The sequence below is a fragment of the Hylobates moloch genome, unplaced genomic scaffold (assembly GCF_009828535.3).
Source record: "Hylobates moloch isolate HMO894 unplaced genomic scaffold, HMol_V3 SCAFFOLD_1, whole genome shotgun sequence".
In the NCBI taxonomy this organism is placed as follows: domain Eukaryota; kingdom Metazoa; phylum Chordata; class Mammalia; order Primates; family Hylobatidae; genus Hylobates; species Hylobates moloch.
Genome location: NW_026652276.1, coordinates 173,401,764 through 173,429,372, shown reverse-complemented (window position 1 = coordinate 173,429,372; position 27,609 = coordinate 173,401,764). Strand labels below are relative to the sequence as shown.

General features: G+C 35.7%; 1 protein-coding gene across 4 annotated transcripts in view; it reads left to right on the top strand.

Annotated features, from left to right (window-relative positions):
- DMTF1 (cyclin D binding myb like transcription factor 1) overlaps positions 1-27,609 on the top strand; it is a 43,726-nt gene that overhangs the window by 14,759 nt on the left and 1,358 nt on the right. For 3 of the 4 annotated variants that reach the window (XM_058425132.1, XM_032761181.2, XM_058425127.1), the window contains 12 exons: positions 3,697-3,791; positions 6,253-6,367; positions 7,313-7,389; positions 12,193-12,350; positions 13,962-13,994; positions 14,880-14,989; positions 17,047-17,275; positions 18,484-18,635; positions 20,740-20,949; positions 23,560-23,645; positions 25,819-25,974; positions 26,338-27,442. In XM_058425132.1, the coding sequence (XP_058281115.1) occupies positions 3,697-3,791; positions 6,253-6,367; positions 7,313-7,389; positions 12,193-12,350; positions 13,962-13,994; positions 14,880-14,989; positions 17,047-17,275; positions 18,484-18,635; positions 20,740-20,949; positions 23,560-23,645; positions 25,819-25,974; positions 26,338-27,000 (2,084 nt within the window). In that variant the 3' untranslated portion in view covers positions 27,001-27,442. Of the gene's footprint in view, positions 1-3,696; positions 3,792-6,252; positions 6,368-7,312; positions 7,390-12,192; positions 12,351-13,961; positions 13,995-14,879; positions 14,990-17,046; positions 17,276-18,483; positions 18,636-20,739; positions 20,950-23,559; positions 23,646-25,818; positions 25,975-26,337; positions 27,449-27,609 lie in introns of those variants that run through there. The other variant, XM_032761182.2, reaches the window with a different exon arrangement.

Genomic DNA, 27,609 nt, shown 5'->3' with positions numbered 1-27,609 from the left:
GTAGACTGGCTTCTATAGGAGGTGTAATATTTCAAGTGCACTACTGTTGGCACAAGACAGCATACCAACTGCAACATTAGGTTGTATTTCTGATTTGCTTAGCAAAGAGTATGGAGTGTTCAGGAAGATTCTGGAGTAGATGCTTTAGTCCATGGCAATGGGGATGGAACACATGGCTGTTGGCACTCTTAGCACAAAGGAGGGTTTTGCCATAGCTGAGAACTTTGATTTTACACTCAGCACCAGGCAAAATCACATCTTCATCTTTTGAAAAAGCAAGACTAGGTTTTCAGCATGGAAAATCATATCTTAACAAGTAGATATGTACTCTGAATTTAGAGTTAATTGCTTGCTAAATTGAACAGAAAAACTTTTAGTTTATTATAAGACTTAATTGAAAAAGAGTGTTAATATTGCTTCCAGTTGTGGTATAAACTGGAAGCATAACATTTCTAATTAAATATTCTTTCCTCTTGATGATTCCTATTTTTTTTTAAGTCTTTCCTAATTTGACTATCATTATGTTGTGATTCAATTCTAAAACTTAATTGGCCTATCTATACAGATGTAATCCTAAATATTTTCTAAGCTAGAATTTTCAAGTGGCTATTTTGATATAAATTGACTTCAACCAATTCATTTTATTAAAGTGCAATGCCTTGTTCATGATTGTAGGTTCAAACTACACTTGGTATTAGTTTTATTTTATGGTGGTAAACCAAATCCTTCATGGCGCTGTTCACTTAGCTTCAGATAATAGAGGTATGTTGACATGAAAGCACATGAGCTGCTTAATGTTGGGTCATAGCATCATCACATATGGAAGACACACTGGAGCCTAATATTTAGCAATAAGACTGATAAAGTTTATCTGTCTGGATCGTAAAAATCCTCACAGCATCAGCCTAACTCTCATATTAATCATTCTAACTCACCACTTCTTTTTGTAGTCATCTGCCACTACATTTATCCCATTCCCTATTTATAGTTGTAACTATATAGTGATTACCATATTCGTCTAGATGATTCTTTCAGTATCTTAGCCTCTTATTTCTTTTGTTCTCCATTTATTACTCCCTTGACCACTCTTACCTATTACTAGAGTCCATTCGTGATCTATTTCAGACTGTTTTCCTACCACTACTTCTGTCTTTCCAGCTCACTTCCTGTAGGACTCTAACTCCTGTAGTCTTTTGCCACACTGGGCCCCATTGATCCTATTACGTTTTCATTGTTTCTTCTCTACTTGTTTCCGTTCTTTCCTTTTTACCCTGTTTTATGGTTAATCATTATAATTACTGTCTTGCATTCACCAAGTCCTTTTTTTCTCTCACTTATTTGGTGAAATCATAACTGTCTAAATCTGTCTTTGCCTGTTTATGTCTGTACCAGTGCAGCTAATTGAAAAGTATTAGAGAAAAATGGCACAAGCAGGCTCACTATTCTCACTCTAACTCCTGATTATTAACCTTAAGTGGGCTCATAATGCTGTCCACCAGTAATGACAGCTCTCTAGTGTTCTTTTTCCCACTCTGAGATGACTATTTCATTTGTCCCGAAACTTGCAAATACCTTTTCCACCTTTTTACTCTGAGCTGATAACCCTACTCCCTCTTCACAAAGAAAATGGAAGTAACCAGAAAATAATTTCTGCAAATTCCCACTACCACAAATACATACCTACCTGCATCTATGTCCATCCATATATTTGTTGTCCTATCTTAGGCCTACCCTTCCATTTACTTGATTTCATCCCCTTTACCTACTCAAGGACATTGTTCCAATAATTATTTTGTCTCTTCTGTATCACCAGTTTTTCTTCTACTGAGTCATTCCCACAGTATCGCAAACATACTGATATTTTTCTTTAAAATAAAAAGTCCCTGGTCAGTCGTGGTGGCTCTTGCCTATAATCCCAGCACTTTGCGGGGCAGAGGCGGGCAGTTTGCTTGAGCCCAGGGGTTTGAGACCAGCCTAGGCAACAAGGCAAAACTCTGTCTCTACAAAGAATAGAAAAATTAGCCGGGTGTGGTGGTGTACGCCTGTAATCTCAGCTACTAGGGAGGCTGAGGTGGAAGAATTGCTTGAGCCTGGGAGGTTGAGGCTGCAGTAAGCTGTGAGTGTGCCACAACACTCCGGCCTGGGCAACAGAACAAGCTCCTGTCAAAAAAATAAATAAAAAGTTCCTTTAGCTCACTTTTGGTTCTTACTCAATTTTCCTCCTTGCCTTTAGAGCAGAATACCTTAAAAATTTTCTATATTTGCCTTCATTTCCTTTCCCCATTTTTCCTTAAACTTACTCCAATCAAGCTTTCACCCCTTAACTAAACTGTTTTTCCCAGCTCTCCAAAGACCTTGTTGTTGCCAAATTGAATGGTCACTTTTTTAGTGTTTGCCTTACTTGATCTGTCGGCAACTTTTGACAATATTTATTACTCCCTCCTCCCTGAAACGTTTTCACTTGGCCTGTAGAAAACATTCCTCTGGTTTTCTTTCTGTTTTTCTGTCTATTTCTTCTCAGTCTCTACTGCTGACTTTTCCATGTCACCAGAACCTCTAAATGTGGAGCACCCCAGGACTAAGTACTTTAGACTGCTTCTTTGTTTTCTTTACTCACTTTTTAGGTGATCTCAACTCAAGGTTTTAAATACTATCTGGTGTTAACTACCAGATTTATTCCAGACCAGACTTCTCATTCTCTAAATATTTAGCAGTTGTCTAAAACTATTGTGTTTAAAGTAGAGGTTCTATAACTTCCTGAATCCTTAAATTTGCTTCTTTTACAGTCTTCTACTAATTAGTAGCAGGTGTATTCTTCCAGTAGTTTTGATTTTTTTAAAGAAAATTTAACGTTATCCTTGGCTCTTCAGTCTCTTCTGTCTCTTCTTTGTCTACAAATCATAGTGGCTCTGCCATCCAAAATACATTCACAATTTGAACTACCAGCCACTCTCACTTGCCTTCACCCTAGTCCAAGCCACTGACCTTTTTTGTGTTTGCCCTTCAGACTGTTTTTCTTAACATAGTGAGCCTCTTAAAATAAAAGATTATATTATTCCTCTATTTAAAATCTTCCAGTCATTTCCCACCTAAGAGTTAAAACCAAAACCTTTTGGCTTACAAGGCCGTACGCAATCTCCTACTGTTCTTGTTTAGTCTGCTTTAGCTACACTGGCCTCCTTGCTATTCTCATGAACACTCCAAGCATACCCTGTCTCAGAGCCTTTGCACTTGGCTCTCCTTGAAATGCTCTTCCTTGAGATACCTGCAAAACTAGCTTCCATCCTCACTTGTTCCAAGTCTTGGTCACTTCTCCTAGCCTCCTATATAAAATTTCAAATGCTGTCCTCCACCCCAACACATTCCCTTTCCTGTTATGTTTTTTCTCACTGCTAATCACCATCCAACGTAGTATCTTATCCATTTTGTGTCTTTCCCCAGTAGAATACAGGCTCCATGAAGAAAGGATTTTTGTTCCCTTGCTCACTGCTATATCCCTGGCACCCACAGCAATATCTGCTATGAATTAGGTGCACATTAAGTATTATTAAGCAAATGAATATATACATGCGAAGACATATTAACAAGGAGTGTGTTAGGAAATTAGATGATCATGTTTTTTTTCCCATGGATATTTTTAGAATAATTAGAACTTGCCATTATTATTCTGGAGATGAACTGTTCCTTTTCTTGAAGTTTCAGAAAATGATCAGAGCTTTGAGGTGACCATGACTGCGACCACAGAGGTAGCAGATGATGAGGTTACTGAGGGGACTGTGACACAGATCCAGGTATAGTAAATCTTTTAACTGGCCTCAGGAGGATGATCCTTTACACATTGCTTAGCTGATAAAATGATGAGAAACCTCAGCCTCCCAAGTAGCGAGGACTACAGGCACATGCCACTGTGCCCAGGTTTAGCCCTTATTATGAAACAAATTACAAAGTTTTTTTGTTTTGATTACTGCCAAAGAGTTAATGAGTTATAATTTAATATTTAGCCTCTTGGTTTGTTATCACCATTTTAGTGAACAAAAAACTTTTCATAATAATTTCTAATATTTGTTTAATAAGATTAGACACAAAATGGACAAGATGTGGGCTGAAAGTCAGCATAGTTAAAAACCACTTCAGAAATAGTCTGTTTCTTACTGTATCTTTGCTGTAAACCAGGTGCAGCTATTTTGACATAGTTTGGTAGTTAATGTACTGTGTCTCATTCCAGTGATGAGACTAGCTTGAAAAATAATTAGAAACTGTTATAAGTCCCTATGTATATAGTACTTTGTGGTTGCAAGAGGTCTTTAGTGGGCTGAATATTTTAGATTTCTAAGCCTTATATATATATTATAGGCATGAAATCCTGCAACCAACTCATAAAAGCTTCATTTTAAAAGCAATAGCATACTAAATAAGGCTGAGTAAACTTAATAGATGCATAAAGCAGTGAAAAATGGGGGTAAAATACTGTAAGACATTAATATTTATATATCATGTATAGGTAGGTACCCTTCAAGGTACCTGAGTCTCCTGCTGTTGTACTCACTAAACTCATTGAATGAGTTAGCAGTGTTGAATACTACTGCTACTGCTTAAGAATTATTTGCTCATTTGAGGGAAAATTTGAGCCATAAAGCATTAAATGTTTGCCCCCAGATAGTGGTTAATCAGTGTAACAGACTTATTCCTAAGGTTCATGGAATGGGCTCTGCTATATAGACATACTTTGAGAAATGGTGATTTGATTCTCATATCCAGCTGATTAAAAGAAGATAATTTAAGAGTATTTTCTATATTATAGTTCTTAAAAGTGAGTATTTTATGTATCAAGGTCTTTTGATATCTCTCTGTTACACTCTTTACTGATGTATAACTCTAGGATCAAATCTTACAAAATTGTGATCTTCATAATATAAGAAGCCTTAGACACATATAGTCTGTCTCAATTCTTAGCTTTATACAGGTCCCTCTTGATTTAAAAAATCAAAATGTATGACACAAACAGAGGGCTATAAAACTTATTCACACTTGTTCCAGTGATTTCCAGCTTTTTGCCCATGGATTCAAAAACACTTTCATAAACACACTATATGTATTACTGCCAGATATAAAAGTAAAGTAGTAGGCAACAATAGAAATGTGGCTTTTCTCCTAATTGTACCTTGGTTGTCCACTGACAGCTTATCTCTTTCCAAGAGAGATGAGGACAACTTATCTCTTTCCAAGAGAGATGAGGACAACTTATCTCTTTCCAAGAGAGATGGTTTCAATTTCTCTTCATATTAGTAGTTCAGTTTCTGTTTATTCAAGAAGTAGTAGTCCAATCCTTCTTAGGATTTACCTTCAGCCAGTGACATTGCTTAGTTTTTTTTAGCCCAGAGACTGAATTGGGTTGAGTGGTCACTAAACACGTGACTCTTCCCTTATTCTGCCTGTGATAGGCTAATACCTCATATGGTAGCACTGTTGTCAGGTCTTCCTCATTTACATTATGGTTCTCTTTAGGCAAGGGTCAACTCTGCCAAAGGCAGCTTTTTTCCCCTGCAGAATTTGTTAGATTAGATATGCTTGTAACTGAAAATATAGCTAGTGGTGGTTGCACAGAAGACTTAGCTGCATTAAGAATAAGTAGTACCATACAGTTCTTTGAGAGAAAGGTGCATTAATAAGGCTCTAGAGGTTGACTAAAGCAGTTGTCAGAAGGCAATAAGTGGACCATGATTTTGCAATAATGACTTATGATTGAGCCTGTTAATATTTTAAGTTAAGAGATGACATTATTGGTGATTTAGGCAGCAAGCTTATCTCTGAGGGCATTAACAAATCATAACACCCAGCCCTAGAACTTCCATTTTCCTATCTAGAACAGATAACAACTGTATATTGTATATTATTGAGCTCATTTATATGTGTAAATATTTAAATTTCCCTGAATATTCTATGTTGATTTAAATATTTAATGGACTCTTGGCCCATTTTATATAAAACAGAAGCCAATAGTACATTTACTTACTTAAATGAACGTCATATTGTGTTAATGCATATAATTTTGTTTTCATACTGCCATAATAAAAACAGCAAGAAATATTTTTTTGTAAATTGAATATATTTTTACTATATCTAAAACAAGTGAATTCGGTATGACTATATTTAAGTTTTATAATGCTTAGCATTACAAAGATGAATCCGGTTGGGCATTAAATCAAGCTGCCGTTTTTGTTTTTTTTTTTTTTTTACTTTTACCCTTTCAAGATTTTGCAGAATGAGCAACTAGATGAAATATCTCCCTTGGGTAACGAGGAAGTTTCAGCAGTTAGCCAAGCATGGTTTACAACTAAAGAAGATAAGGATTCTCTGACTAATAAAGGTAAGATACACTGTGAATTTTAGTGCCTAGTGGAAAAAAAATGGAGATAGAAAGGGTTTATAGTCATCAGGATTCTGAGCTGGACCTTCATCACTGGGATTGAGCAGTTAGAGTAATTGAGCTTTTCTAACTGAATTAAATTTGGCCCCAAATGACTTTGAATTAAGGTTATGAAACCACCATTTGTTTTTCAGTAATAATTATTTTTCTCCTTCTGATTTGAAGTAAATTTTGTCTTGTTAATTTTTGAACAAATGCATAGTGGTGGCATTTAAGACAATATAGTTATTGCTTATGAGAGTAGGAAGACAAGCCTTTTCAAGGGTCTACTAACTTTGGTCTGATAAGCAGCTTAGAGGCTCAAGGTAACATAGTGTTTATAGTGTTGGCTATGCTCAAGCATAGCTGGGGAAGGTGCTACAAAAAAGTGAGGGTTGTGTCTGTGCCACTCTGAAGTACAGAAAGGAAGCAGAAAAACGTAAATAATTTTCAACCACTGTATAGTAAATACTCATTAAGAATACATTATTCACTTGGTATTCAATATTTACCTTGCCCTAGAGTTTTTTGTATATGTTCTTTTTGCCCATAAAATTTTCACTGGAGAAATTTTTCAAAAAGTTTTGAGCATGTTTGGCTTTTTTTATTTTTATAAGTTTCTTTTTAGCAGTTCTATATTGTTGAAAGGCTAAGAGAGGTAATTTTTTTTAAATCTTTTAATTACCATTGTCTTTTTTTAGTAGGGTCAAATAAATGTATTCTAGCTTAAAAACCAGAAGTTACAAAAGCAAGTTTACCTAGAGACCTTTCAGATTTCAGAGGAATGAGAAATGAAATTAGCTAAATTTTATCCCCAAATATAATTTAATCACAAAGGAAATCTTTGGTGTTTTATTTCTTTCAAGGAGTAACTTTTTTTATAACATTGCTTGTTTTCTTTTAAAGGACATAAATGGAAGCAGGGGATGTGGTCCAAGGAAGAAATTGATATTTTGATGAACAATATTGAACGCTATCTGAAGGTATCTTATGGCATATTTTTATGTTTCACTAATTTGTTTATTGCCAATTGCAAAAATATCAACACAGCATGTTGTATGTACTTACTAGGAGCTTTTTACTTATTTTTGTGATGGATTTTTGTAATGGCTAACATGTTGTAGCTGAATAATTCTAAAATACATTATTATAGTACAATAATATTTACTACTTTAGTTACCACCTTAAAGTTTAGATAAAATCTTAGTAGCCTCTCAACATTTTAAAGCCTTATCTTTTCAAGAAGCCTATAGAGTTTAATTTATATTGTTTAAAGCTTAAGGTATGCATCTTTGTTTTTTTTTGTTTTGTTTTCGTTTTTTTTTTTTTTTTGAGACAGTCTTGCTCTGTTGCCCAGGCTGGAGTACAGTGGCACAATCTCAGCTCACTGCAACCTCCGCCTCTTGGGCTCCAGCTATTCTCCTGCCTCATCCTCCTGAGTAGCTGGGCTTGCAGGCATGCATCACCATGCCCGGCTAATTTTTGTATTTTTAGTAGAGACGGGGTTTCACCATGTTGGCCAGGCTGGCCGCAAACTGCTGACCTCAGGTGATCTGCCCATCTCAGCCTCCCAAAGTGTTGGTATTACAGGCATGAGCCACCGTGCCCGGCTAAGATATGCATCTTTGAATGAATTTTTGATGTCATAGTGGTCCTTACCTTTTCGTACTCTTCATTAAATGTCTTTTGAACACAGTATTTTTAAGGCTTTGGATTGTGTTAAGGCATGGATTGCTTTAACAGTGTTTGCTTTTGAAGTCAGTGATGCATTTGGGCAGACTGGAAACAGGTGAAGAGTGATAGAAAGCCTGGTATCATGTGAATGATACATGTGAATTCTGTACAAGATTACAGAAAGAAGAGTTTTTAGAGCAGTTAGGAAAATTTTGGAAGAGAAAGGATTTGAGCTGTCTTAAAGGATAGAACTTGGGCTAGAGTAGAACTTGAGGGAACTGCATGAATACATGCTGAAGCAGCAAGAAATCAAAGATCAAAACCAACACACATTAAATTAACCCCTTTACCTTGAACTAAGATAAATAGCCTCTGGAAAACTGGGCTCTGAAGTCCATGCCAAAGAATTTGAACTTTATCCTATAAGAAATGAGAAGTATTAAAGGGTTTAAGAAAAGCTAGTAGTTTAGTTGAATAAGAAATTGGTGGGGTAACTCTGTATTCTCAAGGAAATCTTTCCAGAGACTTGCTGGCCATCTCTGTAATGGAGTTAGGTTCAAATAGTGTTATGTTTGAAATGTAGATCATTAGCATCATTTGGGGAAGGATGGTATACAGTGTTTAACCATTCTTCTATCATTTGATATATTGACTGCTTACTATTTTCCACTCTACACTAATGTAGAAATGCATTGCTGCCTAGAAAGTCCAAATTTTTAAGTTTAATTTTAACTGCAACTTTCCCAAGCTAAGCTTTTTGAAGTACAGAATTTTAAAACTAATTCTTCACTAATAAATGAGATCTTTCCACCATGTTTGTTGTTTTAAGAGAAACAGAAATACAGTGGCCATTGAAAATGAAACCAGAAGTGTATTTCAGTTGTCCTCTAGTCAACATATGCTTTAGTTAAACCTGAAAAATGCTATTAGTTTAGATAAAGCAGTAATCAGTGCTAAGGAACACTAAACTTTGAGAATTAAGCTGGTTTCATGTCTAGGGGATTGAAGTAGATGATCTCCAAGGACCCTTCCAAGTTAGTGATTAATGGGCAGGAGTGTGAGTAGGATTTGAGACCTTTTAGAGGACTGTTTCAGTAGACCCAACTGATTGTGGCAAAGGACTTAAACTACAGTGGTAGAAATAGAATTGGTAGGGAAAGGGCAGGTAACCACGTATCTGCAAGGATGCCTGAACTGAATGTTGGGAAAGAAGGAAAAGGAGTTAGAGCAACTTAAGAGTTTTATTTTAGGCGATTGGGAGAATGATGATCAGATTGGCAGAAATAAGAAATGTCCAAAAGATTATCTTGGAAAAAGATGATTTGTTCAATTTTGGTTTTTGACCATAGCTTTTATTATGTGGTGCTCTTCTAAGACTTCTGTAGAGCTAGTTTTAAACTTCAGAGAATTCCAATTAATTGGGTGTCATATGTTTCATATTTGGGTTAAAAGGATAAATGAAAGTTAACTTCTACAAGCAAGAAAAAGGGCAAGGAGTGTGGAGGCAGGAGAATCTCTCATCTCACTCTATGGTCATCCTGCAACACAGTGTGCTTGCATGTAGTAGCTCAGTAAATATTTAGGTTTAATCATTGGCAAAGTTGGAACTGCATAAGTGAAAGAATTTTGGAAACCATTCTAAAATTTAGAAATTTTTTGCTGTGAAGTTTCATACATTTAAAAGTGTATAAAATGCATGCACTGTGATTTCACTTTTTTGAAATTTATATAAATAGATTCATTCTCTGGATATTCTGTAACTCAGTATTATTTTAATATCCTTACCCTTTTATTTAGTTGTATTTCATTGTGCAAATGTGCAAGTTACCCATTTCACAGTTATTGGTCATTTGGGTTCTTTTTAGTTTTTTGTTATTCATTTGTACAAATCTAGTGGGTGTTAATTATGGTTTTAATTTGTTTCTCTGATAACATTTTGATATGCTTATTGGCTATTTGTGTTTCTTCTTTGAAATTCCTGTTTGTGTCTTTCACCAGTTTTTCTGTGGAGTTAACTGTTTTGTTTAACTTAGACTTTCTTAATGTATGCTGGGTACTAATGGTTTATTGGTCATTTGTATTACAGATACCTTGTCCCAATTCAGTGGCCTGTCTTTTCCTCCTCTTTAGGTGTCATTTGATGAGAAAAGATTTTTAACTGCAATATCAAATGTTATCATTTTTTTGTTTGTTTTGTGTGCATGCTTGCTTGTTTAAGAAATCATTCCCCACCTCAAGGGCATGAAGACGTTCTCACATTATCTTGTAAAAGTTTTATAATTCTGCATTTCATTGCTGTAGGTGTGAGATATCATTTCATTTGTATCTCTTTCTGTATAGATGTCTAATTCCTAATTTACAGTGTCCATTCTATTCTAAATCAAGCTGCCACAAGTTTGTTGCTAGGTTTTCTAACTTGTTTTCAGGTTCTGTTTGTTGATACTTGGCACCAGTACAGCGCTGTCTTCAGAAGTCCCAATGTCTGATGGGGCAAGGCTCTTCATAAATATCTTGGCTGTTCTTGGCCCTTTGCTGTTTTGTTATAAATTTAGAATCAGCTTACAGAGAGTGAAACACTCAAATGGAGTTTTTATTGGATAGCATTGAATTTGTACATCAATTTGGGGGAATTAATATCTTCACAGTATGTCATCTTCCTGTTTAAGAACATGGTATAACTCTTCATTTAGTTAGTTCCTCTTCAATATCAAGTTTTATATTTTCCTCCATAAAGGACATTGATAACTTGCCTAAGTTCTGATGCTCTTAATTTTGATGCTGTGTGGGAACTTTTTAAAATATTATGTAAAGTTTGTGTAGAAACGCAAATAAGTGCATTTTGATTTTGTATCTAGCAACCTTGCTAAAATTAGTTTTTTTTAAATAACAGATTTTATTTCATAGATTTTTGGGTTTCTACATATATATTACAAGTGATTCATCTTTTCTAATCTTTATAATTTTGGTTTTTTTAAAAATCTGATTATCAGTGAATCCTAATTTGGTAAGACTTATATGAATATTGAATTTTATGAATGTTTTTCCCACATCTGTTGAGATTTTACATTTTTTCCATAAATCTGCTGATGTGATTAATTACATTAATAATTTTCCTGAAATTAACACAAACTTGTATTCCTGGGATAAACTCACTTTTTTACCTGGACATACTAATGTTTTTATACATTGCTGGGTTCAGTGTGCTAAAATATTATTAGGATATCTATGTTAGTGAATGAGTTTGACCTGAAAATTCTTTTCTGAAACTGTCCTTCTCTGGTTTCCCTATTAAGGTTATGTTAGCCTGATAAAATAGGCAAAGAAATGTACCCACTTTTTTTTTTTTTTTTTTAACTTTTGAATAGTTTAAGAACAGGATTATGTGTCTATTTCATAGGATTTACCTATATAATGTCATCTATGTCATGTGGGCCTAGTGTTTTTTATTGTGGGAAGATTATTTAATAACTGATTAGATTTTCTTGATGGTCTGTGCCTATTCGATTTTCTGTCTCTTCCAGAGTCAGTTTTGGTAAGTTGATGTTTGATGTCTTCTAGGAATTGATTGATTTTACCAACATTTAAATTTATTACCATAAAATTGTTCATTTTTGTTAATGGTCTAATCTCTGCAGCATCTCTATTTAGGCCTCATTTTTCCATTTCTAATACTGTTTGTGTCTTTTTTTAAAATTTTGGCAGAACTTTAAAAATTTCAAGTTTTATTAATCTTAATGGATGTTTTCAAAGAACCAATTTCTAGATTAGTTTATCCTTTCTGTGCTTTGATTCTGGATTCCATTGATTTTGCTCTTGTGATTTTCTTCCTTCTGCTTTCTTTAGATCTATTTTTAACTTTTTGTAATTGTAAAATAGTTGATGGAAATTGAATTTATTGAATTTGATAGTTTATTCTTGGAACATTTAAGTGTCACTTTTGTATCTCTTGCAACATCTTAAAAGTTTATATTTGATTTATTAATGAATTAGTGATATATTATTTTTCTAAATGCCATTGATGACCTTTAACATTAAAACAAATTTTAAAAGCATAGTATATCCATATGCACTTTATCAGAAATCCCTAAATCAAAGAAATGTAACCCATTTAGGCACGCGGAATAAAAGATGCTACAGAAATCATCTTTGAGATGTCAAAAGACGAAAGAAAAGATTTCTACAGGACTATAGCATGGGGTCTGAACCGGCCTTTGTTTGCAGTTTATAGAAGAGTGCTTCGCATGTATGATGACAGAAACCATGTGGGAAAGTATGAGAACTTGTAATGCTGCATGTTTTCATGTAATTAGGGGAAATATTTGAGGAACTGTCCATTTTTTAAAAAAATAGAAATATGTCAAGGTATTAATTGAAGACAGCTATGAATTATTGTTAATATTTTTATCCTCCAGGTCCATGTTGTGAATATGGTGAAACCTTATTATTAAAGCCTCTTTTAGAAATTAGGATCTAATTCACTTTATATAGGTTAGATTTAAGACTTGGCTTACTTAATATGTCAAAGTCTGCTTTGTAGTTAAGTAACATAAAAAATACAGTACTGATTAAAGATTTAAGAAGTGTGAAAATAACTTGAAATTTATTGGTAACATTTTTCCTATATATTTTTAGAATATAGCATTCCTAGGTCAGTGGCCTTTTTTTTTTTTTTAAATCCAGAATGGAAAAGAACTACATTTCTGAAAACAATGCATGGATTTCTGTTTTAGGTAACATTTATGGGAAGGCATCATTAAGATTCTTCAAATGCAATGATTATATATTGTTACTGACATACTTTTAATTTCTCTTTGGAAATTTTAGGTGGCAGTAGTATGGCTTATTAGATACTGCTGAGCTAATGGTGGAGCTCTTTCTCTAGCTCTTCAGCAGCCTCCTAATGAAAGTACATTTGAAAGCTGAAGAGGATTAAATTATGTTTTTGTGACAGTGGAAAAAGAGAAAAAATTTTAAATGGAGCATAAATGACTTGTTAACAATTCATAAACTTTCTGTGCATTACAAATGGTTACAAAGTGAGCAGCCTTTCATAATTATTAAATGGACATTTTTAAAAAGAACGTTACATTGGCTGTATTGAGTACTTGCCTACTGAAATAAAGAGCATATCAGATGTCCATATCTGGGTAAAGGAAATGAAGATAATTTCAATTTGTTCAGTGCTTTGAGGGAATTTTCTGTAGATTTTCTTTTTAGCTCTAGTTTACAATGTCACCCATAAGTTTTTTTTGGAATAGTTATGATTTGAGAGTGCCAAAATCTAAGTTTGAAATAAACGAAGTGTTAGACAGCATAGGAGCAAACGTATGTTTTAAATGTTGATTCTTTTTCTAGAGAAAATTATACAATCCTTACCTTTATTACAACTAAAAATATTTAGTTTAAAAAAAAATAAAAATGGAAGCATTTATTTTCAACTTTTTTTTTTTTTGAGACAGAGTCTCTGTAGCCTAGGCTGGAGTGCAGTGGCATGATCTTGGCTCACTGCAACCTCTGCCTTGTGAGTTCAAGCTCTTCTCCTGCCTCAGCCACTCCAGTAGCTGGGATTACAGGCGCCCGCCACCAGCTAATTTTTCTATTTTTGGTAGAGACGGTTTTGCCATGATGGCCAGGCTGGTCTCGAACTCCTTGCCTCAAGTGATCCGCCTGCCTTGGCCTCCCAAAGTGCTGGGATTATAGGCGTGAGCCGCACCCTGCCTATTCTCAACTTTTATTAATCCACTTTAAAATGGGTTACTTTAAAAATATTATATGCTAAGTGACTTAATATTCAGCTCCCTAAATGAAATTCTGATTTTTATTAAGGTTTTTAGCATTCATTGTTTTAATTGATTTTTAAAAAATTTCTCTGAATTTCTAGATATACACCTGAAGAAATTGAGAAGCTCAAGGAGTAAGTTTTAAAGTTTTTTTCATTAATCCTAATTTTTTATGTCTTATGTCTTTAAAAGTTTTACTTTGAAAATTTCAAGAGGTTTTTGGCAGACTGGTATAATTGAATTCTGCTATTAAGCATGATTGGCCTTAAAAAGATCACATCAAATCCATACTTGCACAAAATAACCATTCTCATAATGTATAATCTGGTCTCTTGTTGCCATTCACCAGATGCTTCCTCAGACCACTAATAGGGGTTACAGAAAAGATTAAGGGGCCATTTTTAGTGGCCTGAAGACTAAATTTGGGGAATTTATATACCAGGATCAAAACCAGGGTTGTGCTACATGGCTCAGTTTAGAATGGTGACTTGGCAAATGTTTCAGTGAATATCTGGGCTGACTCAACCTTGCAAAGGCTATTGAATCTCAGGAAGTAGAATTTTGCTTTATTGAGTTAGACCTTAAAGTATGGTTTAATGAATTGTATGGATCATGAAAAAATTTGAAGGTAGATTCTGTTTATAATGATAAAGACCCGTGAAACTTTAGATGTCTAAAAAAGAGTTTGTTGGGTATATGCTCAAAAGGGAAAGTCTGGGGCTTGCCTGGGAGATTGTGTCAGTAACCTGAGGGGAAATTGGTCTTTTTTGAACACGTATCCAAGTTACTTATTTCTTCTCTGACCCAGGAAAAAGGCAATTGCTGCCTGTTTTTTTTTCACCCACAGACAACTGTGGACCCCAAAAAAAGGCCACACTTTCAAACTTTGGCTCTCAAAGTATTGCTGCCCACAACTTCCAAACCAGTCAAATGGGAAGAAGAAGAATGAAGAATAAATGATGAAATTAAAAGGGAGAAAACAATTGAACCAAATGCTGATTGGCAGACTCTTGTTTTAGGCTCCGGATAAAGCATGGCAATGACTGGGCAACAATAGGGGCGGCGCTAGGAAGAAGTGCATCTTCTGTCAAAGATCGGTGCCGACTGATGAAGGATACTTGCAACACAGGTACTGTGACTACTACTGACAGCGTTTTCTTGTCACCATTTAAGCCTCCTGCCCCTTAGGATACTGCCTTTTCTTTGCTCTGGGGGAGCGATTTAGATCATTCACCTTAGTTCAGACTTCACTTTCTAGTCTTCCTTTTACTTGAGCTTATTAGATATATCAAACTACTCTTTTACTTTGTTTTTGTATAAGGTAACATTGTCTTCAGGGACACATCACCTTAATGTCAAGATGATTCAGATCTAACATGTTTCAGTTTTGTAACAATTTCAATACTTCCCCAGTTGAGAAAGTATTTTGAAGACATATATGCAGCAAGTAATTTTAATTTAGGCCCATCTAACTGTTGAATTTACATTAGCAACAGCTAATCAGTGAGTGTTATGAAAAACTTTAGTCACAGGTAAGTCCCAAATTAGGAAGAAGCTGTGTTCCAAAGATTTGTACATATTTTGCTTATTTTAAACTCAAAGTATATTTTTCCATAGAAAAAATTTATGATTGATGTTTCAGTCCCCTGGCAAGACCACAAATGCCTCTTAATGCATGCAGATGTCCTGATCATACTGTTAAACCTAATCTTTGCGACCAACAACGTATTTAGGCTCTGCTGTTATCTGTCATTTAACCTTTCTGAGCCTCACTTCCCTCTGTAAAGAGATTAGAGTACGTGGTCTCATAGTGCCCTTTTAGCCATAATGTTCTCTGAAGGATCCACAATCCATGCCCACTGTTTCAATTAAAAAAAAAAAAAATTTCTGAAGTTAGCTTTAGCTTCTGGGGCATATACATTTTGACCTTAACCCCCTGCTCTAAAAATGAAATCAGAATTCTTTCCTGCTTAACTACTGTGCTATCACTGTTACCTGCAGGGCAGTGAGAACATAAGTTCTACCAACTTTGTCCTTCTGTGACATGGCTAGCTTAATGAAAGAAGCAGGGCTGTAAGCTTTAGATTTAGGATAGGATCTCAGAGGTTCATGTAAGATGCTGTGAGTACAGAACCCCTTTTGGTAACATAATTTGGAAGGACACAGTGGCATTTCCTGATTGCCAGCCTGAGGGATTGATTGATCTGCCTGCTTCCTTCTCATGTTGTGACATACAGCTGCTGATGAGGCCACGCCATGAAACAGCACAGTCTCAAAGTAGTCCCATCCTTTCACACCATGCTAGAATAGGAGAGTAGGACTTTGTCTTGAATCCATCCACAGTATTCATAACTGTGCTTGGCATATAATGAAAATTCAATAAACATTTGCTAGATGAATGGAATCCCAAAGCAAGCACAGTCTTTTTGAAATTTTCTAGAGGTTTTTAGCTAGTAATAACAAAATGGAAACAGAGGTAAAGATGATGAAAAAAATGGCTGTCTTTTTTCCCTTTCTGTTTTTCTGCTCTAGCTCCATAAGAAAGACAGAGAGGAACATTTGGGGTTATCTGTTAGTGGGTTTATGGGTTGAGAAAACACAGGAATAAAAATAAATACTTGTATCAGACTTTACTAATATTTCATCACAGTAGCTTGGAGTTGGGATAGTGGGGAAACAAGGTGGTAGAAAGCTAGTTTTCACTAAAATAGGTTGAGCCCATTGGTGTAATTTCCCTTGTCCCTCATCATTCATTCCTATAAGTAATGGCCTCTTGAACTTACTTTTGCAGAGCAGGGAATCTTAGGTGACAATAAGAAAAAAAGCATGCCATTTCTTGTCTGTCAGCCATTGATGAAGCTCTTCCCACTTCACTGTTTATAAAGGACTTAGTGTAACTTGAGAATACATTCTTCTTTGTAGTTATGTTTTGGGTGGTTTTTCTTTTCATAATTGGTCAGTGCTTTCCATTAGGATTCTTTATTTTCTTTTCTACCGAGACCCTTACTGGGCTAGTAAAATGAAACTGTCTTAGTGGGTATATATGGTTTTCCACCAGAGCATCATTCAGAAACAAACTCTTACTAGTACTATTGCTTACTGCCCATCAGTCCTTGTAAATACAGGGCTGAATCAGATTTGTAAAAGAAGTTAGCAGTGGTAGTCTGGATGATTTCCTTCTTTCAGGGAAGTGGACAGAAGAAGAAGAAAAGAGACTTGCAGAAGTGGTTCATGAGTTGACGAGCACTGAGCCAGGTGACATAGTCACACAGGGTGTGTCTTGGGCAGCTGTGGCTGAACGAGTGGGTACCCGCTCAGAAAAGCAATGTCGTTCTAAGTGGCTCAACTACCTGAATTGGAAACAGAGTGGGGGTACTGAATGGACCAAGGAAGATGAAATCAATCTCATCCTCAGGTTTGTGTCCTGAATCTTGTGATGACAAAAGCCACTTAATTTCTGTGGGTGTCTTGATAGACTTTCCTCTTTTGGTTTCCCTAGATGCCTAGTGTCTGAAAAGTATCCTTTCCATAGAGCACTACTGTTTAAGATCTTAAGTATTTCATATTTCGCTCTTTTTTTGTTTTGTGTTTGTTTCTTTTTTTTTTTTTTTTAGTGGGTTTAGTGCTCATGCAAAGTTACCAGATTGAAGGCATGGAGACTGAAGTCCTCTCTATATCCACAGAACAGGTATGGCACAGGCAGCGGCAGTGCAGCTTTTCCACTGTCCCACCAATGTGCCTCAGTCCTAGCCTAGGGGGAACACGTTTAGGATAAGAGGGCTGTTCAGTCTCTATGCCCTTCAATCTTTGGCTACTGTGCTAAGATTGCCAAGAAGGGGGCCCAGTCTGTAGTTACCTCCACACCTTCAAAGTAGACCAAATCAAACACATCCATTTCATACAAATTCGAAAAAGCTTTAAGATATCAATCCCAGCTTATTTTTTTAAGTAGTTGGTTTAACCATTAAGACTTATTAACTAAAATGGGCAAAAATACTAGCAAGAAATTATTTAAGACCCTGAGGTAATAGAGACTGTCACCATGGCTACTCCCTACTGAAAATCAAATTGTCACAACAAAGCTAGAAAATGAACAGATTTTTTTAAACCTCAAATTTTGTTGTACTATTGTGTTGTTTTTTTATTGCAGCTATTGCTTTTGTGTTATTTTGTTTTGGATTTTTTTTTCAACTAGTCATCTTTATAAATAGCTCATTTCTAAATATTTTTGCTTAATAGTGGAAACACTCAGATCTAGGAAATAAATGACTTAATAAATGCCACACTATGAAACATTGCATATATACAACTAAATCTGTTCTTATTCTAACCTTTAGCATACTTCTTTTCCTTCACAGTGCCTCATCTGGCTCTAACCATTTATGGTTTAGCCCATTGGTTGTACCTTTAATTAAAGGTGGTTGCTGTTGGTATTTCTTAGCTGTTAGCTCTGAAAGCAGATCGGCACTCCTGGAATCCTTTCCTGTGCAACTTAACAATAGCATCTCATTGGCATAACCTGCCATTCCCTTTATTTGCCAGTGCAATCACCTGTAGTCAGAGGAGGGGTTCTTATAGAGAAATTAATTTAACGTCTAACAGATGCTTATTTTGTAACTGTAGGATAGCAGAACTTGATGTAGCTGATGAAAATGACATTAACTGGGATCTGTTAGCTGAGGGATGGAGTAGTGTCCGTTCACCACAATGGCTACGAAGTAAATGGTGGACCATCAAAAGGCAAATTGCAAACCATAAGGATGTTTCGTTCCCTGGTAATGTATTACTTACTTTTTAAGCTCCTCCCCTTTTCTTACCATATTTACTCCTTAGGAGTGAGAGGTTAGAAGTTCTTTGCCCCAGCTAAAGAGATATCATAGCAGATTTCTACTTACACTTCTGCCCTGTTTCTCTCAGTAATTGTTTTCTTCCCCAGAGAAGAGTTAATACTGTTTGTAATTCCTAAAGCCCCTAAAATGAAAATGTACACACTTATTCTTGTTCTTCTGTGTAAACTATCCGGAGGAAATAAAATCATGCCACCTAACGATTTAATTTTTATGTTTTTAGAGACAGGGTCTAGCTCGGTTGTCCAGGCTGACATGCAGTGGTATGATCATAGCTCACTGTAACCTTAAACCTGTCAGCTCAAGGGATTCTCCCACCTCAGCCTCCTGAATAGCTCGGACTACAGGCACACACCACCATGTCCAGCTATTTTTTTCATAGAGATGAGGTCTTGCCATGTTACCCAGATTGGTCTCCAACTCCTGGGCTCAAGTGATCTTCCCAGCTTGGCTTCCCAATGTGCTGGGATTACCTGCATGAGCCAGCATAGCTGGCCACTCATAACCTTTCAGTCAACAACAGATGTCACACATAGTATTGGTCTCACAATATTAAAATACTGTATTTTTCCTTTTTTTCTATGTTTAGATACACAAATATTTACCATTGTGTTACAGTTGCCTACAGTATTTGGTACAGTAACATGCTGTAAGGGTTTGTAGCCTAGGAGCAATAGACTATATAGGTCATCTAGCCTAGGTGTGTAGTAGGCTGTACCATCTAGGTTTGTGTAAGTACACCGATGATCCCATGACAGAATCACCTAATGGCTCATTTCTCAGAACATATCCCCATCCTTAAGTGATTGATGACTATATTTTTATTTTGTACAAAGATGTACTTCTGAAAACCTAAGTTTAAGTCAACTTTTGTGAGTTGTATAATTTCAAATATCTTAGCTAGGTGTGTTAGAGAAATTCTGTGATAATTTTGTAGAACAGAGGCTCTGTAATTTTCTAATTTTACTAGAGATCTTAAATTGGGTTTGCTTAAAGTGAAGCATACTTACTGTTGCCTGTTTTGCATTTAGGTACTAAACGGAGTTGTACAGTCTGTTTAATTTAGGTTATTAAATTTATTCCCCTTATTATAGCACTCTTAACTTCCATTGTTCCAAAGGAAAATTTAATGCTGAGGAACTTTGGCTTGATGAAAATGTTTTTTTTAAAAAATTAAATACCCAGGTATAGGCCAGGTGTGGTGGCTCATGCCTATAATCCCAGTACTGTGGGAGGCCAAGGCAGGAGGATCACTTGATGCTAGGAATTTGAGACCAGCCTGGGCAACAAACATAGCAAGACCCCATTACTACAGAAAAATAAAAACCAATTAGCCAGGCACGGTGGGCATGTGCTTGTAGTCCCAGCTATTGGGGAGCAAGAGTCTGAGGCAGGAGGATGGCTTGAGCCCAGGGGTTTGAGGCTGCAGTGAGCTATGATCATGCCACTCCAGCCTGAGCAACAGAGCAAGAACTTGTCTAAAAATAAAATAAAAAATCCAGTTAGAGAGGTTAAGCGTATTTTATGAATAGAGCAAAGCAAAGTCTAGAATTGGCTTCCCTGTGCAAGAATACCATATTACTGTTTGGAAAAGATCAGTTGCTACCTCTAGACCAACAGTCAAGGGCCCTTCAGCCCTGGGGGGAGAAACATACACTATTCGTTTAAAAAATGAAAATAAGCTGTTTAGCATTGCCAGTATTCCTCCTAAATAATAATTCTATCAAGACACCCTAGAATAGAAAATGTCCTGTTTCCATGTTCTTTGTAATGTCTACCTTTTTTTAACATTATAAATCTTAGATGGCAAAAATAATAATATTAAGAATTAAAATTTGTTATGATGGATGTTTATAAAAATCTCAGGATATGTTGTTTTTTTAAAATATCTTATTTTTCTAAGCTCTCACATCCAGTATGCAGTTATTTATTCCAAATACTTTCCCTCCTTACCTCCCCCCACCTCCCTTGCTGCTTAGATGGTGGTCTGTCGGAGAATCAATGTTCTTTTTGTCTACCCATCTCCCTTCAGTCTTAATAAAAGGTCTTAAACAGTTACATGAGAACCAAAAAAACAACCCAACGCTTTTGGAGAATAAATCAGGATCTGGAGTTCCAAACAGTAATACCAATTCCAGTGTGCAGCATGTTCAGATAAGAGTTGCCCGCTTGGAAGATAATACAGCCATCTCTTCTAGCCCCATGGCAGCATTGCAGATTCCGGTCCAGATCACCCATGTTTGTAAGTGTTTGATCTTCAAGATTCCTTGCTATTTGATCTATATGATTTGGTTAATGGCTCTGATGTCTTTTGGTTTTCTAGAATGTTAATAGAAATTTACCCAAGTCGGTGAACTGAAGGACATCTAAGATATTTAGTTCAGTTAATATTTGCACACAGAATGAATCGTGTGACAGGAAGGATGTATAAGCAGTTGCCCAACCGTTATAAACCATTTGAAACCATCTTAATTTCTAGTTTTTAATTAATGACTTAATAGGAATTATTAAAAACAGAAATTAGAATGGATAGAAAACTACCTAAAAAGCAGTCAATCAAGCAAAGAAATAGAATTCACCAACTGGTATGTCGTGTAGTAATTTCACTAAAAGACATATCAATTGGGGATTGATTTGAGGTCGTTTAGTAAAGAAGTGAGTTTTGGCAAAGTTGAGAATGATTTTCTTCAGGGAGTAAAGGGCCAGTTTCCTATTGGGAACTGTGTTTGGACAATTTTGTGCTTAATGAGATTATGGGAACCCAGCCATTTGTTAGAGTGAGAACTTTTTTTTTCTTTAGGTCTAAGTCAAATTGATCTTTATCCCTTCCCGTCAGTCTTGAATTATAGTGACAAAAAAAGGAATGAGGATGAAATTCTCAGAACCATATTCTTCCTTGTCTTTTTTGTTTTTGGTCTACATGATGCTATCTGCATTTGAAAAGATAACCCAAGAGTATTCCAGTCACTATGTTATTCTCAACCAGGTGATTATTGGCATTTTGAGTGACAGGTTTTTGCAGACTGTCCTTTTACATTGCAGGATATTCAGTGTCCTTTGATCTTGCCCACAGAATGTTAGTAGTACATGCCAGTCATTATGAGAAACAGAAACACCCTGCATGTTTCCAAATATACCATTATGATTCCCTGGTTGAGAATCGCAGAACCACATATTGGTGTTTAACACCATATATCCATGTACATTGACTGTCAAAGTTACCTTAGAGACATTTAAACTAACCATACCTCTTAAAGTCCTAATCTGAATTTGGTTATCTTTCTACCAGTGTAATCAAGAATGAAGGATTTCTTTTCGTTGTTGTTACAGTCTGAGGATTGCAAAGCAACTAAAATTACTAGTCCAAGTAAATACGAGTTGCTATTGGTTATAAATTGATTGGGCATGTTAGTTTTTCTTGGCTATTGAGTTGACAGTATCCATTGGGAAGACAAACATTTTATAAATGATACCTTAATACTGATAGCATCATTTTAAATAGTATTTAGAATTTTCTCTCTTACAGCAAGAAAAATGAATATAGTAAGTGTTCTATAATCCACCTATTACTTGTAGCATTCTAACTAAAATCTTTTTGTTTTTTAGGTTAGGGAACAGGGATCAGCAAATTTATGTAATGAGCCAGATAGTCAAATTTTGGGCTTTGCAGGCCACATAGGTTTCTGAGGGATAGTCTTTGTTTTGCTTTTCAACAACCCTTTGAAAATGTAAAAACCGTATTGGCCTTAAGCTACATTTGTCCCTGACGGTAGTTTGTTAACCTTGATTTAGTTTATCTGGAATCACTTCAAATTGTTATAGCTGTGATCTTATGGATCCATCAAACAGTAAGATGAATGATATGAATCAAGTGCATTTCTATTGGTAAGGGCATTAGATTCCTTTTAAATAGCTGAGAAGTGTTGTAGTTAGAATTTATTAAACTATAATAAACATTACACAGTAAAAGTTCCAAATCATATTTCACATAATTTACCTATAGGTATGACTGCAAGCACAAAAAAAAGATGACATTTCTAGCATGTTCTATTTAACCTTGAGCAGACGTTGATCAAGTCTGATCCTTAGTTGACACATATGTAAAGAGATTATCCTGTCTGATCTTTATTCAGTCCTCAAATGTGGTCTTCTGAAATAATGCTGTCTTAACATTTATTTGTGTTTAAAAGCACTTTTGATCCTCACATCTGTATGAGGTAGGCAGGACAGGTAAAAAAAAATATCTGAACATTAGTTTATAAAGTAAGTTATTTACCCAGGTTTTATATTGCTAGGAAGTGATTAAAGCCTAGTATTTTTGGACTGCCAGTCCAGACATCCATACTGCTTACCCATATGTTCAAGAAAACTAGTTTTTACCAAGTTCCTGTCTTTTTGCAGGTTGGTCTTAGTGAGTTCCTCTTACTTCCTACCATTAGAAATATTTAATCGTGAATACCAAGGGTTAGCAAACCTTTTCTATAAAGGAACAGATATAGTAAATATTTTAGGCTTTATGGGCCTTCTGCTGTCTGTCACAGGTACTCAACTCTGTTGTAGTGCTAAAGTAACCACAGAAAATATATAAACCAATAGGTGTGGCTGTGTTCCAATAAACTTTATTTACAAAAACTGGCAATGGGCTGGATTTGTTTGTGGGCCATAGTTAGCCCACCCCTGCACTATATGTCATCCAAGACAAATTCATTAGATTCCTGATCTCTCAATAAGAAATGTAAATGACTTCAGGTCTCCAGGCAAATTATTCAATATTAAATTACCTTTATGATAATTGAGTACACTAGAGAAATTTAAATTTACAAAACATTTATTGTCCTTATTCTTACCACAGCTTCAACAGACTCTCCTGCTGCTACCGTTGACTCAGAAACAATAACACTAAACAGTGGAACACTACAAACATTTGAGATTCTTCCTGTGAGTAACACTTCATATATATTGGGCATTTTTATGCATGAGAAAGATCAGTTGGTATCACTTTTGTGTTTCATTTGCTTATATGATTTATAAAAGTCTGAGGCCAAATGAATGGTAGACTAAGTCAGACTTCCACTTTTATAATTTTAATCAGCTTTTCTCTCATCTGTATATAAACCAAAATGTTTATATGAAAATGACAGTGCTAATGAGTATCTACATACTGTGGATTTGTACTGAGTTATAATTTATAACCAAAAAGTTCATATTGGTTATGTGAGAAAGTTTGTGGACAAACTAATCATGAGCAATTTAACAACATTCATTCAGTAAACACTGTACTAGCCACTGGGGATACAAAATGTAAAAGTCCCAGTGCTAAGTGGTTTAGCTGCTTTGGAAATGTGTTGTAGCTCCTGAAGAGGTTAAGCACAGAGTTACCAAAGGATCCACCTAAGAGAAATGAAAGTATCTGTCCAACAAAAACTTGTACATGAATGTTCATGGCATTGAACAACCAAAATGTCTAGCAACAGAAAAATGGATAAAATGTGCTATTGCCATGCAAATATTACTCAGCAATGAAATACTGAAACATGGTACAACATTGATGAACCTTGAAAAATAGGCTAAGTGAAAGAAACCAGACAACACAAAATATCATAGTACTTGGCTCCCATTTATTTGAAATGTCCAAAATAGGCAAATTTGTAGATTGAAAAGATCAGTGGTTTCCTGCAGCTGAAAGTGTAGGTTGAAAGTGGAGCATGACTGAATGCCCTTTCTGAAACAAACCTATAATTCATATTTCCTTAAGAAAATAAAAATTTTATTAAATCAAGATTTAATTTACCATGAAGAACACAGGGTTATTAGTGCAAGACTTTATTCATCCTCTCCCCAGCCAAATCCCAAGAGGATGGCCACCTTTGGAACTTTTTACTGGCAGCTTACTTAACCTAAGTCAGTCTCCTAATCCAATGGTCTTTGAAATGGGGATGTATAAGACAGACAACCATTTGACACAGGTAGAAAACTTTTACTTTTTTAAGCCCATTCCCCTGGTAAACAATATATATACACACCTACATATTTGACGTATGTGTTCAGGTTTTTACTTATGGGGTCACAATATTTAGGCTTTCCCTTAATTTATTAACAGGATAATAATAGTACTCCAGCTTCAAAAAATTGTGAAAATTAAATGTTAAGTATATTAAATAAAACACATGTAATATATACGTGTACATATAAAGTATTTAAAATAATGCCTCACATTTGTGATTAATATATGCTACCTTTAGGAAAATGATTTAACTTTTATGGAAAGGAAAAGAAATTGAGTCCTCACAGAGTTCCAGGCACTTTCATAATCATTTCTAATCCCAAACACTTTCCATGAGAAGTAGTTACTATCTCCACTTTAGCAATAAGGAAACCTATATTTGGGGATTTAGTACCCAGGAGAGTTGTTTTAGCTAAGTACACAAGACTGAAAAACAGGCTACATGATTTTAACCCCCCAGACCTATTTTAAGTGCAAATACTTTTTTAGAATATTAAGATAAACCTAAGTCAATTTTTATATAGAAGCTTATGGTCGTGAAAAGTTTATTGGTCAATTTTATTATACTTCCTTTAAAAATTTCAAAAGAAAATGTGTTATTTAATAGTTAACCAGCTTTTTCAGATAAACATCTTTCTCCTTCAGCAGAACATTGCTCATTACTATTTCTGTACCCTGTCCCTTTCTATAAAAAATTTCCCAAAATTATACTGTGAAAAAGTGTTCAAGTAAACACTGCTGTTGTGCCTTTTTTTTTTTTTTTTTAAACTGGGAGACTGCCAGTTTTTACGTGCTACAAAGAAGGAAAAAGAGGGGTGATTGGGTGTTGTGGGTTACTGCACTGGCAACAGTGGCTCATACAACTGTCTTGGTGCCCTGAAACAAATAGCTGAGACCAGACCATAGAAATACACAGGAGCAAAGAGCAGCCTCTTAAACCTTCAGGCTAGGTAATGACTTGAGACAATTATGCCCTACAGTGTATTACTTGTTCACACCTTCACAATGGGTAAGTACATTTGTGTCTAGTAAACTAAACTTAGTCCGTTTTTGTATATAAAAGTAGACTTAATCATTGTTAAACTATCTTTTTCCTTTTTCCTTTAGTCTTTCCATCTACAGCCCACTGGCACTCCAGGCACCTACCTACTTCAAACAAGCTCAAGCCAAGGCCTTCCCCTAACTCTGACTGCTAGTCCCACAGTAACCCTGACAGCTGCTGCTCCTGCTTCTCCTGAACAGATTATTGTTCATGCTTTATCCGTATGTTACATAAATTACTTGATTTTTGAGTACCTGTTATAGACCAGGATTAGTTGATAAGGACCAAAATAGAAGGTAGTTATCTAAACAGTTCTTCCTACTGCTGCTGTTCCAGGCAGTGTTATACACCATCACTCTGCCTTCACTGGAGTGTATGTTTCATCCCTTCTCTTTATGTAAGATGGCTATACATGAGAATAGGGACAGTAGAATAACAAAGGCCCTAGCCAGTAAAGGACAGGGGTTCTAGAAAAATAGTGATAAAAGTATTTACGGTTCCAGAGGTAAGAGATGTGGGGGGAGATAGTGAGGTACCCCCATAAATGTCATTTGATTTACAACAGGTTCTTTAATGTTTTATAGCCAGAACATTTGTTGAACACAAGTGATAATGTTACAGTGCAGTGTCACACACCAAGAGTCATCATTCAGACTGTTGCCACAGAGGACATCACTTCTTCCATATCCCAAGCAGAACTGACAGTAGATAGTGATATTCAGTCATCTGATTTTCCTGAGCCTCCAGATGCCCTAGAAGCAGACACTTTCCCAGATGAAATTCATCACCCTAAGATGACTGTGGAGCCATCATTTAATGATGCTCATGTATCCAAATTCAGTGACCAAAATAGCACAGAACTGATGAATAGTGTTATGGTCAGAACAGAAGAAGAAATCTCTGACACCGACCTTAAACAAGAGGAATCGCCCTCTGATTTAGCCCGTGCTTATGTTACTGAGGTAAGTTGTACTTTAAGAACAACTGAATGGGTTATTGCCTTGAGCCTCAAACCTGCAGTTGGGGAAACTTTTTTCTTTAGACTCATGAAATTAAGCTCAAACCCCTACCTCACACCTCACAAGCAGTGTTGTTGCTGGCAGAAATGGACAGGCAGTGATCCTGTGGCAGTCAGGAAGAATAAGAAAACCATGTTCTATCTTCACAGTTCCTCACTAAAACTTTTCCCTCTTTACCTACAATACATTGAGAAATGTTTGTTAGAACCCATAGAAGCATTTTCCTGAGAGTGGTTAGTAATCTTCATGGTTCAGCCTGGGAACATCATCCTACACTGTAACAGCATTGTTTCTTCTATTATATTCAGCTGACCTATAACTGACCTAGTCCTATGAGTTCATCTTTTGTTAAAGGTATGTTAGATTGTGAGGTCATCTTTTGTCCCTGTGAGACCTTAACTTTTTATTTTATATTCTGATTTTTAAATGGGTTATGTTTAAGTCTAACCTGTACATGCCTATACGTGGGATTTTAAGGAAAACTAGTAAGGAATATGAGTCAATCTCTTTTTTTTTTTAAATGTTATTTAGGGTTTAGAGTCTCCCACTATAGAAGAACAAGTTGATCAAACAATTGATGATGAAACAATACTTATCGTTCCTTCACCACATGGCTTTATCCAGGCATCTGATGTTATAGATACTGAATCTGTCTTGCCTTTGACAACACTAACAGGTACTGTAATATAATACCTACTAGGTGCCTGATAAATTTTAGATGGAAAAAATCAGACATTTAATTCACTCGTTTCAGTCTTTCTTGATCCAATAAGCTACTAGTCCTGTTAACTTCTACACTGTTGCAGAATACCTTAAATTCTTGACATGGATTAGAGA